At 46.5% G+C, this 12,625-nt stretch overlaps 2 protein-coding genes across 3 annotated transcripts in view; one reads left to right on the top strand and one right to left on the bottom strand.

The window, feature by feature from the left end:
- Window positions 1-3,166, bottom strand: part of ZFR (zinc finger RNA binding protein) — a 77,502-nt gene extending 74,336 nt beyond the window's left edge. For both annotated transcript variants that reach the window (XM_082621436.1, XM_082621437.1), the window contains exons 1-2: window positions 3,040-3,166; window positions 2,639-2,738 (exon numbers count right to left, since the gene is read on the bottom strand). In XM_082621436.1, the coding sequence (XP_082477562.1) occupies window positions 2,639-2,738; window positions 3,040-3,076 (137 nt within the window). In that variant the 5' untranslated portion in view covers window positions 3,077-3,166. The remainder of the gene's footprint in view (window positions 1-2,638; window positions 2,739-3,039) is intronic.
- A 7,390-nt stretch (window positions 3,167-10,556) lies between these two features.
- On the top strand, window positions 10,557-11,717 carry LOC309804957 (eukaryotic translation initiation factor 4E type 2-like). Its single transcript, XM_082622669.1, is given in 3 exon segments — window positions 10,557-10,761; window positions 10,765-10,773; window positions 10,777-11,717. Coding segments are annotated over 3 exon segments (717 nt in total). The 5' UTR covers window positions 10,557-10,674; the 3' UTR covers window positions 11,398-11,717.
- Window positions 11,718-12,625: the final 908 nt, after the last annotated feature.

Raw genomic sequence — 12,625 nt, 5'->3', positions numbered from 1 at the left:
TATAAATCTCAAATATTAACAAGCAAAAAGAAAGTCTAAATTTAAAATAAATTTAATCAAATACCTCACATAGTGGTAACCAAGAAAACTAAGAACCGGAATTAAATCTAGACTTAGAATAGTTACTCTCAGTTATCTGTACTCAACGACAGGTGACGCAACTATTCACATAATCTACAGGTAAATGTTTAAGATCTCCTTGAGTTTACATCCTTCAAAAACAATTCTTTTTTTGCAAAGTAAGCTTTGGTCTTCCATGTCTCAAAGTTACATTTGAATGATTTCTAGACAGGAAGAAAGATGAGCACCATCACTGTATTTTTTGCATATGCTTTTATTATTAATGCTATTTGTTCATCTTCCTTGAACCAAGGTATTAGCATTACTGGACCTGATTTCTTTCCATTAAAAACAAACAATTCTATATAGTATGTTATATACAAGGACAGAGCATCTTAACAATTAGTTTTGCCAATACATGCATAAATAAGTAATGTCAAAAGACTAGTCTTTTCTCATTAGACACACATATTAACAAGCAATTTAACACTTTGGATTGCTGTTACAGTTTACTGAAACTTTATAAGATTCAAAGCCAAAGAAAAACTAGGTACAGAAATTCTGTAATAGTTTCCTATACTGGGATAAAATACATACATGCAAATATTTGATCAAAAAATGATTATCTTTAAATTGGCATTTCCTCCCCTCATTTCTATCTATAGGTTTGCATTCGAAAAAATATTTCAAAACTGCCACAAAGAACAAACCCACTACATTTTCAGTAAACAGTTAATAATCCAACAAATCTATCACTCTGCCCACAGTAACAGAAAAATACTGTGTAAAACAATTAAAACTTAAATGGTTAAATACAGCCTTGTGTAGGACACACAGTACTTGGTAGCAGTAGATTTACGGCACAGTGCTGGTTAGCTATATCTTGTTTCCCAGAAAAAGAAAATGGCTTGATTTTTCTCTCTCTCCACGAAAATTATTTGCTCTTTATTAAAGTGGCTGGGACTTTGTTAGTTGTTTAATTATCACAATTTGTAAGTAAAGAATTTTTTAAAAGTTTGAAAAGCCCCAAGATCATGCCCCAATAATTTGTCATCTCAGTTCTTTTTCTGGAAATAAGCTTCAAGGCAAAAGAGACTTGTAAAAAAATGCCACATGCGTTCAACGCATTTGACAATTAGTAGGATATTAATTTCATCAATAAAATACATTTACACATTTTAACATGTCTTAAAAATCAATGGGGTCTTAAGCACTGACTCATATTTTAACTGGTAGTGATTTTTTCAGTGATACATTAAATAATGATACCCTTCCTTTACAATAAATGGTATCTTATAATTCCATGAAATATGACAACTCTGTTCCTCAGAATTACAAGTTTTAACCGAAAACGATAGCCCAATTTTACAGATGAGGAAAATGAAAGACCAAATAAGAGATGTCCCCAACGTCATTAAAATCCGGAGCAAAAAAGACTGGAACCCAGGTCTTCTGGTTCCCAGTGATGTCCTTTCCATTAGACAACCCGCAGCCTGAAGTGAGTGAGGTGAGAAAACTACCTGGGTTTATTAACCAATAGCTAATTTACCTAGTACACAGATATCTAATATAATCTCTCTCTATAAAAAGCTGATCACTTAGGAGCCCTGAACGCTTACGGCCTGAGTCTAAAGAGACCGTCTCAGACTGACTCAAAAGTAACAACAACAGAATCTAGTGTTTTTCTTTCTTTTGATAAGATATATAACGAACTACAGAAACTTCAGAAATTAGAGCTTCCCTTAAGTAAGAGATTTCATAGGGTGCATTTCACTAACTCGGCACCTCACTTGCACTTTTCATTTCCCTGGAGGGGAAAGACCCGCCAAGGGAAATTACTGGCCCACCTGGAGCCTAAACGCAACAGCTAGAACAAAGCTGTGGGCTCATTTATCAGCACTAGAAACTTCGCACATCTCTTCCAGTCCACCAGCCACACAATTCACAGGTGGTTGGTGTGTTTACTTCTCTCCTTGAAGGGAGAACTAAAGGAACCAAACGAATGCAATGACACCCACAGTCTGTTTGCGGGGATCGGGTGGAGGGCCAGGGGAGACCACGGGACGCAGGAGAAGGCACCCGAGAAAACAACACGTTATCTGGGCTCGGGGAGCCGGAGCACCGGGCGAGGACCGGTGCCCGGGCGGCGGCGCGACTCCGCACTCCCCGAAAGGTGCCCTCGCCCACCGTCTCCTTCCTCAAGTGGGAGGGGGATCGGAGGTGGGGACCGGCCCGGCGGGGGCGGGACCGGAGGCACCGCAGGGGCCGCGGCCTCGGCTCCCTCCCTCCCAGCCCGGCGGGGGTGGCGGCTCGGCTCCGAGGCCGCGGGAGGCCATTTTAGCTGCGGGGCCTCCTAAGGCCCGGGAGGCCCTCCGCCTCACCGTCTCCCGCTCCCGCCCCCACCGGGGCCGCTGCCCGCCCAGGGTCGGGCGAGGCCGCGGGGCTCGGCCTGCCGCCGGCCGGCGCTCGGAGTGGGGGGGGGCACGGGGGGGGCGGCGGGCGTGTGGGCGTCGTGTCGGCGGGATCCGGGCGGAGGGGCGAGCAGGGGGAGAGGAGGGAGAGGGCGGGGAGCCGTTACCTATACTGGGCCGCAGCCGCCGCCGCCGCCGCCCCGCTGTGGGTGAATCCAAAGTAGTTGCCGGTCGCCATTTTGGCATCTTCCCCCAGCCGGCTGGGCACTGCGGCGGGCACGGAGAGTCGGGTCCCATGGCGGGAGGAGAGGCGCGGAGGAGCAGAGACGCCGAGGGAGGGAAGGGGGGGAGAGAGAGAGAGAGAGGCTCCGTGAGAAGCCGCCCTCGCCGGGCCGGGCCGCGGCCGCGCCGCCTCCCCCTCCCGCCTCGCACTCCCTCACTCACTCGCACGCCCCGGTGGCGGCCGCCGCCTCCTCCCCAGAGCCTGCCCCAAGCCCCCGCGCCTCCCCGCCGTCCCGGGCCGGGGAAGGGGCCACGCGGGGACCCCGACGGGGCACATTATACTCACCATAGGTGAAAGAAACTACAGGGCATATGGGAATCATGGGCTCGGGCTGCTGCTGCTGAACTCTGAACTCTCACCCGCTGCCTCCCTCCTCTGCCCCGCTCCTCCTCAGCGGAGAACAGACCGCCGCCTCCCGCTGCACTGCGCAGGCGCCTCCGCGCTCGGCACCCTGGGAGCTGTAGTCCCGCCGCCTTCGCGGCTCCGACGGGCGCGTGCCGGGCCTCGGCCGAGGCGGGCCTGGGGCGTCTTGCGGGGAAGGCGGGCTTGGTCTCCACCATGGTGGTGGCGAAGGCGATCCGAGCCGCGCCGGCCGGGAGAGGGAGTCGGCGAGAGTGACCCGAGAGAGTGACGTCTGCCAGCCTTTTCTTCTTACTTTTCACTTCTTTCACTTTTGCGTGTGCATTTGTTCTCTCCCTTTCGCCATTCTCCATCGTGCACTTTTCACCAGGACTTGAGCTGGACTAATTTGGATTTTTCCTTATTTCTCGCATTCCCGCTTCTTGTCCTTAGCTTTTAAAGTGGAGAAGGAAAGACGGTGAGAAGAGAAAGAGAAAAAGAACGGCAGGTGTGCTATTGCGTTGGATACCCCTTCCGAGCACTTCTCTTCTGGTCCCTTCTCCCACTCGCACCCACCCCTTGATTCCTACAGCGTGTATGGAGCCCTCACAAAGCGTCAGACCCTCTTCTGGGTGTTGGAGATAGAGCAGTGAGCAAAACAAAGTCCCTGTTCACACGGAGTTTACCTTCTGGGAAAGGGGAGGGTGGGCGGCAGGAGGTTCAGACAATAGCCAAATAAGTACGATGTCGGCTGGTGATTGCAGCTTGAAGAAGAAAGCGTGGTAAAGAAGTTAGAGAGTGAGAGAGGTGCCACTTTATGCAGGGTGTGGTTAGTGCAGCCAACGGGTAGAGTCGTGAAGGAGGTGAGGGGGCAAACCTAGTTGACAGTCGGGGGGAAAAGACAGAAAATGGAGGGTCCTAAGGCAGGCGTGCTCAAGAGCAGCGAGGAAGTTAGGCTGGCTGGAGTCGAGTGATGGGGAGTCCAGATCACAGAAGTCCTTGGTGAGAGTGGTGAATCCTTCATGGTAAGGACGGAAGGATACTCTCCCCACCGTGCAGCCGTGTCTTTGTTCCCTCTGCTTTCTCACTGTTTTCTCTTTACTTTCCCTGTGCATTTTCAACCATTCTCTTTCCTCCTGCAGTCCCTCTTCTGACTATTTCTCCCACCTTACTTCTTTCCTGCCTTCCATCAGTGCCTAAGTGATCCATTTCACCTCTTCCTCACCTTGTCCACAGCCATCCCCCAGACCCTCTGCTACTTGCCTCTCTGTATTGGATCCGAGCTGGATATGAGCATTAAAAAGAAACACAAAGGGTGAATCAGAACTGACTCACTAAGTTTAGGGCCTTATCCCACCTTCTCATGCCAGAGCAGAACCAGTACCTCAGTTCTTATTTGTGCCAACCCTGCTCCCCCATACCTCCTACAAAGGTACAGTTTCTAAAATCCTGTCTGAATTATCCTCTTATTCATTTCAAAAGAGAGAAAATGTAGAATATTTGGGAAAAATCAATGTCATTGTTTTTCAGAATACTGATGTTTCTCCAGGCAAAAGTTATTTGTGCTCCAAGTGTATTGCTAGGGAAAAAAAAAATCTCCTACACATAAGATATTAGAACTGCATTTTAAACGTAATTTGCCTTGAACTTCATGGAGCAATCAAGCCTTCAAGGCGCTGACTGTAACTGCTTTGATAAATTTGCACTATTAGTTACTAGGCTATTTGACTAAAACTGGAGGAGAAAAGTCAGGTGTTAATCACCTGCCCAAGAAGATTCTTTTTTGGACAGTTTTGTGCTTGCTTGCTGGGCAGGCATTTAGAGGATGGAAGAGGGTGGGCTGCAGGCACACCCCAATGAGCAGGAAGGTAACTAGAAAGAGGGAGGCATGCCTCTTCTCTCTGGTAACTGTTCCTAAAGGTTAGGGTAGGTGTGGCAGCAGGAATGGCCTCAACCTGCCCCTGATTTGGGATTATTTAAGGAAGGAGTTTTGGACAGGGCTTGGAATCAAGAAAACTTGGGTCCTTTTCCTGGGCATTTAGTAGTGGAATGACCTGGGTACATTATTTAACCTTTCTGAACCTGTATGACAGGAATAACAGTAACGCTCACAGGATTGTGGTGGGGATTCAATGAGGTAGCATTTCTGTAAAACAACGGTCATTCACACTTCAGCCAGAGTGATGAGTTCAAAAGGAAAATCTGATCAAACGCTTCTGTGCTTCGCCTCCCTCTTAGCATAAAGCAAAACTTCCATGTGGTCCACAAGCCCTGTGTAGTGTGTCCTCCCCACCTTTTCAGCATCTTCCTCTTTATTCTCTCCGTTCCAGCTTCCTTGGCCTCCTATTTACCATGCTCTGTCCTACCCCAGGGCTTTGCATGTTCTCCCTGCCTAGAATGTTCTTCCCTCCTCTCTTCACTTAGTTGACCCTTGTGCTTCAAGATCTCCACTCAGGAATTCCCTGGTGGTGCGGTGGTTAAGAATCCCCTTGCCAATGCAGAGGACACGGGTTCGAGCCCTGGTCCCGGAAGATCCCACATGCCGTGGAGCACGTGAGCCCATGCACCACAACTACTGGAGCCTGTGTGCCTAGACCCCGTGCTCTGCAACAAGAGAAGCCACTGCAATGAGAAGCCCACGCACTGCAATGAAGAGTAGCTCCTGCTCTCCGCAACTAGAGAAAGCCCATGAGCAGCAACGAAGACCCAACACAGCCATAAATAAATAAATCTATTTTTAAAAAATGATCTCCACTCAGTCAACTCCTCAGCCTCAGTCAATTCCCTGACCCCCTGAATGGATCAGACCCTTATTATGCTTCACACTTAGTAGCCTTTGTCACAGTTGCAATCTTACACTTACCGCGTGATTATTTGATTAATATGTACTTCTCCCATCAAGCTGCAGCTTGTTGAAGGCAGGGCGCCAATATTGGGTGCCTGGTGATAGAACTTATTTAATGAATGAACCAGGCTGTGCACAGCTTAATCTTTCTTGGATGATTCAGAAGGCAGTTCAGGAACCTGTAGTGCCTGCCTCAGCATCATCATGAGAAACCTTAATCAGCATCTGAGGCCAAATGAGGAAATGTCAATTGGCAGACCCAGAATAGGTGGAGCTAGCCTGAGAAGGCCTGCACCTAAACTCACCTGAAATATATCTGTTTGCCTTTCCTCACACCTTTGAGTCAAGGACTGGTATCCTGAAAGGCCTTCTTACAACACAAACATGTCAGCCAGAAAGAAGAATATATAAGCTACTCTGTATTATGAGGAGTGTGGCATAGTGAAAAAGACTCTGATGCTGGACTCAGCTGGCTTCAGACCTCAGCTCCGTCACTCAGTGCTGTAACTCACCTCTGTCACAACCCCTTCGTGCCTCCTTTTTCTCCTCTGTAAATAGAGATGATGAAAGTACTACCTACAGCAGGGGGTTGTTGGTAGGGCTTAACATCATCCTAGATATGAAGCTCCTAGGTTAGTGCCTGCCCACTATAAGCACTTTGTGAGTGTTGGCTATTATTCCAACCACCACCCATTCTTATTACAATCAAAAATGAGCCAAAGGATGGGAATATTTTTTGTAGAGGGAGGGAGAGACCAAGCCCACAGGGCATAAAATGGGAGGTACCTAGATAGGGAAGCATGCAAGGGGAGGTGAGGGACAAGCAGCTGCTGCGTCCTCCTTGGTCCTGGAGCCCAGGGATGGAGCAAGGAGGCCAGGAAGCTCCTGTGGAACCTGTGATCCTCTCCCAGGAGAGAGAATTACAGTCATTGCACTTGGGACTAATAAATAAAGGTAGGGGAATGAGGCTCAGACTCCAGGCATTCTGGAAACTTACCAGCACAGGCAGGTGGTAGGGGGGGAGGGGATAGCATGTGGAGGACAACAGGGCCAGGCTAGGGAGCTGACCCAGCTGTCCGATTAGTTCCTAAGGGCCAAATGGGGTAGGACAGTGCTCACAGTTCAAAGGAAAATCTCTGACTCTCTTTAGGAAATCCTTATCAGAAGGACCCATTCCAGCCGGTGGGGTGTGAAGGTGAAAGAGCAGGAAGCAGCCCGTCTCAATTCCTCCCTCCCCACCCCTTCTTCCCTCCCTCTCTCCCCTCCCTTCCCCTCTGCTCTCCTCCTCTCCCTTGGAGGAATTACTCTGTGGTCTGGGAGATACGCTGAGAGATATTCTTTAGAATCCAGTTGAAGTGTTTTCTTGAGTTTTGGCCAGTGGATGGTGGATGGTGGATAGACTGATGGATACACGAAGGACTTTAAAAGAATTAAGGAACAAACTGAGAACCGTGATCCAGGATCAGATAGTAGGGTAATCCACAGAGATAACATGTATCCTTGATAAACACAGCGACAGCTGCTGGTGTGAAAGGGAAATTTAGTGCAGAAGATGATGTATTTATCTCAGTAAGAGAGTTTATCATATAGTGGTTTCTTCTAGGACCAGGTTTTTTTTTTTTTTTAAATAAATATATTTATTTATTTTTGGCTGCGTTGGGTCTTCATTGCTGAGCACAGGTTTTCCCTAGTTGCGGTGAGCAGGGGCTACTCTTTGTTGTGGTGCGCGGGCTTCTCACTGTGGTGGCTTCTCTTTTTTTGGAGCACGGGCTCTATGCGTGGGCTTCAGTAGTTGTGGCACGTGGGCTCAGTAGTTGTGGCTTGTGGGCTCTAGAGCACAGGTTCAGTCGTTGTGGCACACAGGCTTAGTTGCTCCACAGCATGTGGGATCTTCCCAGACCAGGGCTTGAACCCATGTACCCTGCATTGTCAGGTGGATTCCTAACCACTGTGCCACTAGGGAAGGCCCTAGGACCAGGTTTTATGGGTTCAAATCCTACCTGCACCACTTACTAGTTGTGTAGATCCAGGGCAATTTATATAACCTCTCTGGACCTCAGTTTCTTCAGGAACTAATGATGCCTAGTTTATATGATTGCTGTGGGCATTACATGAATGAATACATGTAAAGTTCCTGGAGCATTACTTGGCACATGGCAAGTGCTCAAAGCAATCCTTTTGGTTAATACCAGACGGAATAGATATTAAAGGATTTCTTGGCATAGACAGTCAGTTTCTGATTTCTCTCACCCTATTATACTAATTTTTTTCAATTTAATTTTTTGAGATATAATTCACATACCATAAGAGTCACTCTTTTAAAATATTCAATTCAGTGGCTTTTTGTAGATTCACAAAATTGTGCAACTCTCACGACTGTCTAACTTCAGAATATTTTCATCACCCCAGTAATAAATCCTGTGCCCATTAGCAGTCACTTCCTATGCTCCTCCTCTGAGTCGCTGGAAACCACAAATCTACTTTCTATCTTTGTGGATCTGCCTATACTGGACGTTTAATATAAATGGACTTATACAATATGTGGCATTTTTAGCTGGCTTCTTTCATTTAGTCTTATGTTTTCAAGTTTCATGTATGTTGTAGCATGCATTAGTACTTCATTCCTTATATGACAATAATATTCCATTGTTTGGATATACCACATCTTGTTTATCATTCATAAGTTGCTGGACGTTTGGTTTGTTTCCACTATTTGGCTATTAAGAATAATGCTACTAGATTGGTTCAAGATGGCAAAGCAGGGTGACGTGTGCTCACTTCCTCTTGCGAGGGCACCGGAATCACAATGAACTGCTGTACAATCACTGACAGGAGGACACTGGAGCTCACCATAAAAGATACCCCACATCCAAAGACAAAGGAGAAGCCACAATAGACAGCAGGAGGGGCACAATCACAATAAAATCAAACCCTATAACTGCTGGGTGGGTGACTCACAAACTGGAAAACACTTATCAGTCTTCCCAACCTGGGGGTCCGGCAATGGGAGGAGGAGTTCCCAGAGAATCAGACTTTGAAGGCTGGCGGGATTTGACTGCAGGACTTCGACAGGACTGGGGGAAACAGAGACTCCACTCATGGAGGGCGCACACAAAGTAGTGTGCTCATCAGGACCCAGAGGGAAGGAGCAGTGACCCTATAGGAGACTGAACCAGACCTACCTGCTAGTGTTGGAGGGTCTCCTGCAGAGGCGAGGGTGGCTGTGCCTCACCGTGGGGACAAGGACACTGGCAGCAGAAGTTCTGGGAAGTACGCCTTGGCATGAGCCCCCCTGGAGTCCACCATTGGCCCCACCAAAGAGCCTGTAGCCTCCAGTGCTGGGTCACCTTGGGCCAAACAACCAACAGGGAGGGAACTCAGCCCCACCCATCAGCAGACAAGTGTATTAAAGTTTTACTGAGCTCTGCCCACCAGAGCAACACCCAGCTCTACCTACCACCAGTCCCTCCCATCATGAAGCTTGCACAAGTCTCTTAGATAGCCTCATCCACAAGATGGCAGACAGCAGAAGCAAGAAGAACTACAATCCTGCAGCCTGTGGAAGGAAAACCACATTCACAGAAAGATAGACAAAATGAAAAGGCAGAGGAATTGTACCAGATGAAGGAACAAGATAAAACCCCAGAAGAACAACTAAATGAAGTGGAGATAGGCAACCTTCCAGAAAAAGAATTCAGCATAATGATAGTGAAGATGATCCAGGACCTCGGAAAAAGAACGGAGGCAAAGATTGAGAAGATGCAAGAAATGTTTAACAAAGACCTAGAAGAATTAAATAACAAACAAACAGAGATGAAAAATACAATAACTGAAATGAAAAATACACTAGAAGGAATCAATAGCAGAATAACTGAGTCAGAAGAACAGATAAGTAACCTGGAAGACAGAATGGTGGAATTCACTGTTGCGGAACAGAATAAAGAAAAAAGAATGAAAAGAAATGAAGACAGCTTAAGAGACCTCTGGGACAACATTAAACGCAACAACATCCGCATTATAGGGGTCCCAGAAGGAGAAGAGAGAGAGAAAGGACTCGAGGAAATATTTGAATATATTACAGTTGAAAACTTCCCTAACATTGGATAGGAAATAGCCACCTAAGTCCAGGGAGCGCAGAGAGTCCCAGGCAGGATAAACCCAAGGAGAAACACACCAAGACACAGAGTGATCAAATTGACAAAAATTAAAGGCAAAGAAAAATTATTGAAAGCAACAAGGGAAAAATGACAAATAACATACAAGGGAACTCCCATAAGTTTAACATATGATTTCTCAGCAGAAAGCCAGAAGGGAATGGCACAATATATTTAAAGTGATGAAGGGGAAGAACCTACAACCAAGATTACTCTACCGGGCTTCCCTGGTGGCGCAGTGGTTGAGAGTCCACCTGCCAATGCAGGGGACACAGGTTCGTGCCCCAGTCCGGCAAGATCCCACATGCCGCAGAGTGGCTAGGCCCGTGAGCCATGGCCACTGAGCCTGCATGTCCCAAGCCTGTGCTCCGCAACAGGAGAGGCCACAACAGTGAGAGGCCCGCATACCACAAAAAAAAAAGAAAAAACATTACTCTACCCATCAAGGATCTCATTCAGATTCGACTGAGAAATCAAAAGCTTTACAGACAAGAGTGGCAACAGCGGCAGCGAGAGGATGAACAACAAGTTCGACACCTGCGGACGGTAACAGAGCCCATGTTGTAGAGTTGTGAAGATGCAATGAGATTGAAAGATGACGACAGTGGGGACCATGATCAGAATGAAGAAAACAGCACACAGAAAGATGGTGAGAAGGAAAAAATGGAATGAGACAAGAGTTAGAGCAGCAGCAAGACTAAGGCTGTTGTCCCGGGGCCAGCAGAGCACCCCCTGCAGTATAACTACACTTCCTGTTACTCCAGGAGAATCCCTGGCCATCACACCAGCTCACAGAGCTACGAACAGAATATCAAACAGATTGGCACCTTTGCCTCTGTGGAGCAGTTCTGGAGGTTTTACAGCCACACGGTATGTCCTGGGGACCTGATGGGCCACAGTGACTTCCATCTCTTCAAAGAAGGAATTAAACCCATGTGGGAGGATGATGCAAATAAAAATGGTGGCAAGTGGATTATTTGGCTGTGGAAGGGTTTGGCATCCTGTTGCTGTGAGAATCTGATCCTGGCCGTGTTGGTGGAACAGTTCATGGTTGGGGAGGAGATCTGTGGGGCTGTGGTCTCTGTCCAGTTTCAGGAGGACTTTATTTCAATGTGGAATAAGACTGCCAGCGACCAAGCCACCACACCCCGCATCTGGGATACGCTTCAGCGAGTGCTTAACCTACCTCCCAACACAATTATGGAATACAAAACCCACACTGACAGCATCAAAATGACAGACAGGCTGGGCCCCCAAAGACTCTTTTTTCAAAACCTCTGGAAACTGCGGTTGAATGTGCCATGACCCTCTCCCTCTCTGGATGGCACCATCATTGAAGCTGGCATCATCGGAGTCTCTTGTTCTGTTGGCGTGCTACCTGGAAAACCCTTCTGTCCCGGACAAGAGGAATTGGAAGAGCATTTTATGTTTTAAGAACAGGCTGACACGCAGCAGCTACAACAACAGCTGAGATCACTTAATAAATGGTGCTAAACTAAAAAAAAAAAAAAAAAGCTTTACAGACAAGCAAAAGCTAAGAGAATTCAGCACCAGCAAACCAGCCCTACAACAAATGCTAGAGGAACTTCTCTAAGGGGGAAACACAAGAGAAGAAAATGACCTTCAAAAACAAACCCATAACAATTAAGAAAATGGTAATAGGAACATACATATCGATAATTACCTTAAACGTGAATGGATTAAATGCTCCAACCAAAAGACATAGACTGGCTGAATGGATACAAAAACAAGAACCATATATATGCTGTCTACAAGAGACCCACTTCAGACCTAGGGACACATACAGACTGAAAGTGAGGAGATGGAAAAAGATATTCCATGCAAACGGAAATCAAAAGAAAGCTGGAATAGCAATACTCACAGCAGATAAAATAGACTTTAAAAGAAAGACTATTACAAGAGACAAGGAAGAACACTACTTAATGATTAGGGATCAATCCAAGAAGAAGATATAACAATTATAAACATATATGCACCCAACATAGGAGCACCTCAACACATAAGGCAACTGCTAACAGCTATAAAAGAGGAAATTGACAGTAACACAATAATAGTGAGGGAGTTTAACACCCTACTTACACCAATGGACAGATCATCCAGATAGAAAATTAATAAGAAAACACAAGCTTTAAATGACACAATAGACCAGATAGATTTAATTGATATTTGTAGGACATTCCATCCAAAAACAGCAGATTACACTTTCTTCTCAAGTGCACATGGAACATTCTCCAGGATAGATCACATCTTGGGTCACAAATCAAGCCTCAGTAAATTTAAGAAAATTGAAATCATATCAAGCATCTTTTCCGACCACAATGCTATGAGATTAGAAATCAGTTACAGGGGAAAAAAATGTAAGAAACACAAACACATGAAGGCTAAGCAATATGTTACTAAATAACCAAGAGATCACTGAAGAAATCAAAGAGGAAATCAAAAAATACCTAGAGAAAAATGACAACGAAAACAATATGATCCAAAACTTACGAGATGGAGCAAAAGCAGTTCT

This window comes from Mesoplodon mirus, assembly GCF_964341445.2.
Source record: "Mesoplodon mirus genome assembly, chromosome: 5".
Classification (NCBI taxonomy): domain Eukaryota; kingdom Metazoa; phylum Chordata; class Mammalia; order Artiodactyla; family Ziphiidae; genus Mesoplodon; species Mesoplodon mirus.
This window is presented reverse-complemented; position numbering and strand designations above follow the sequence as displayed.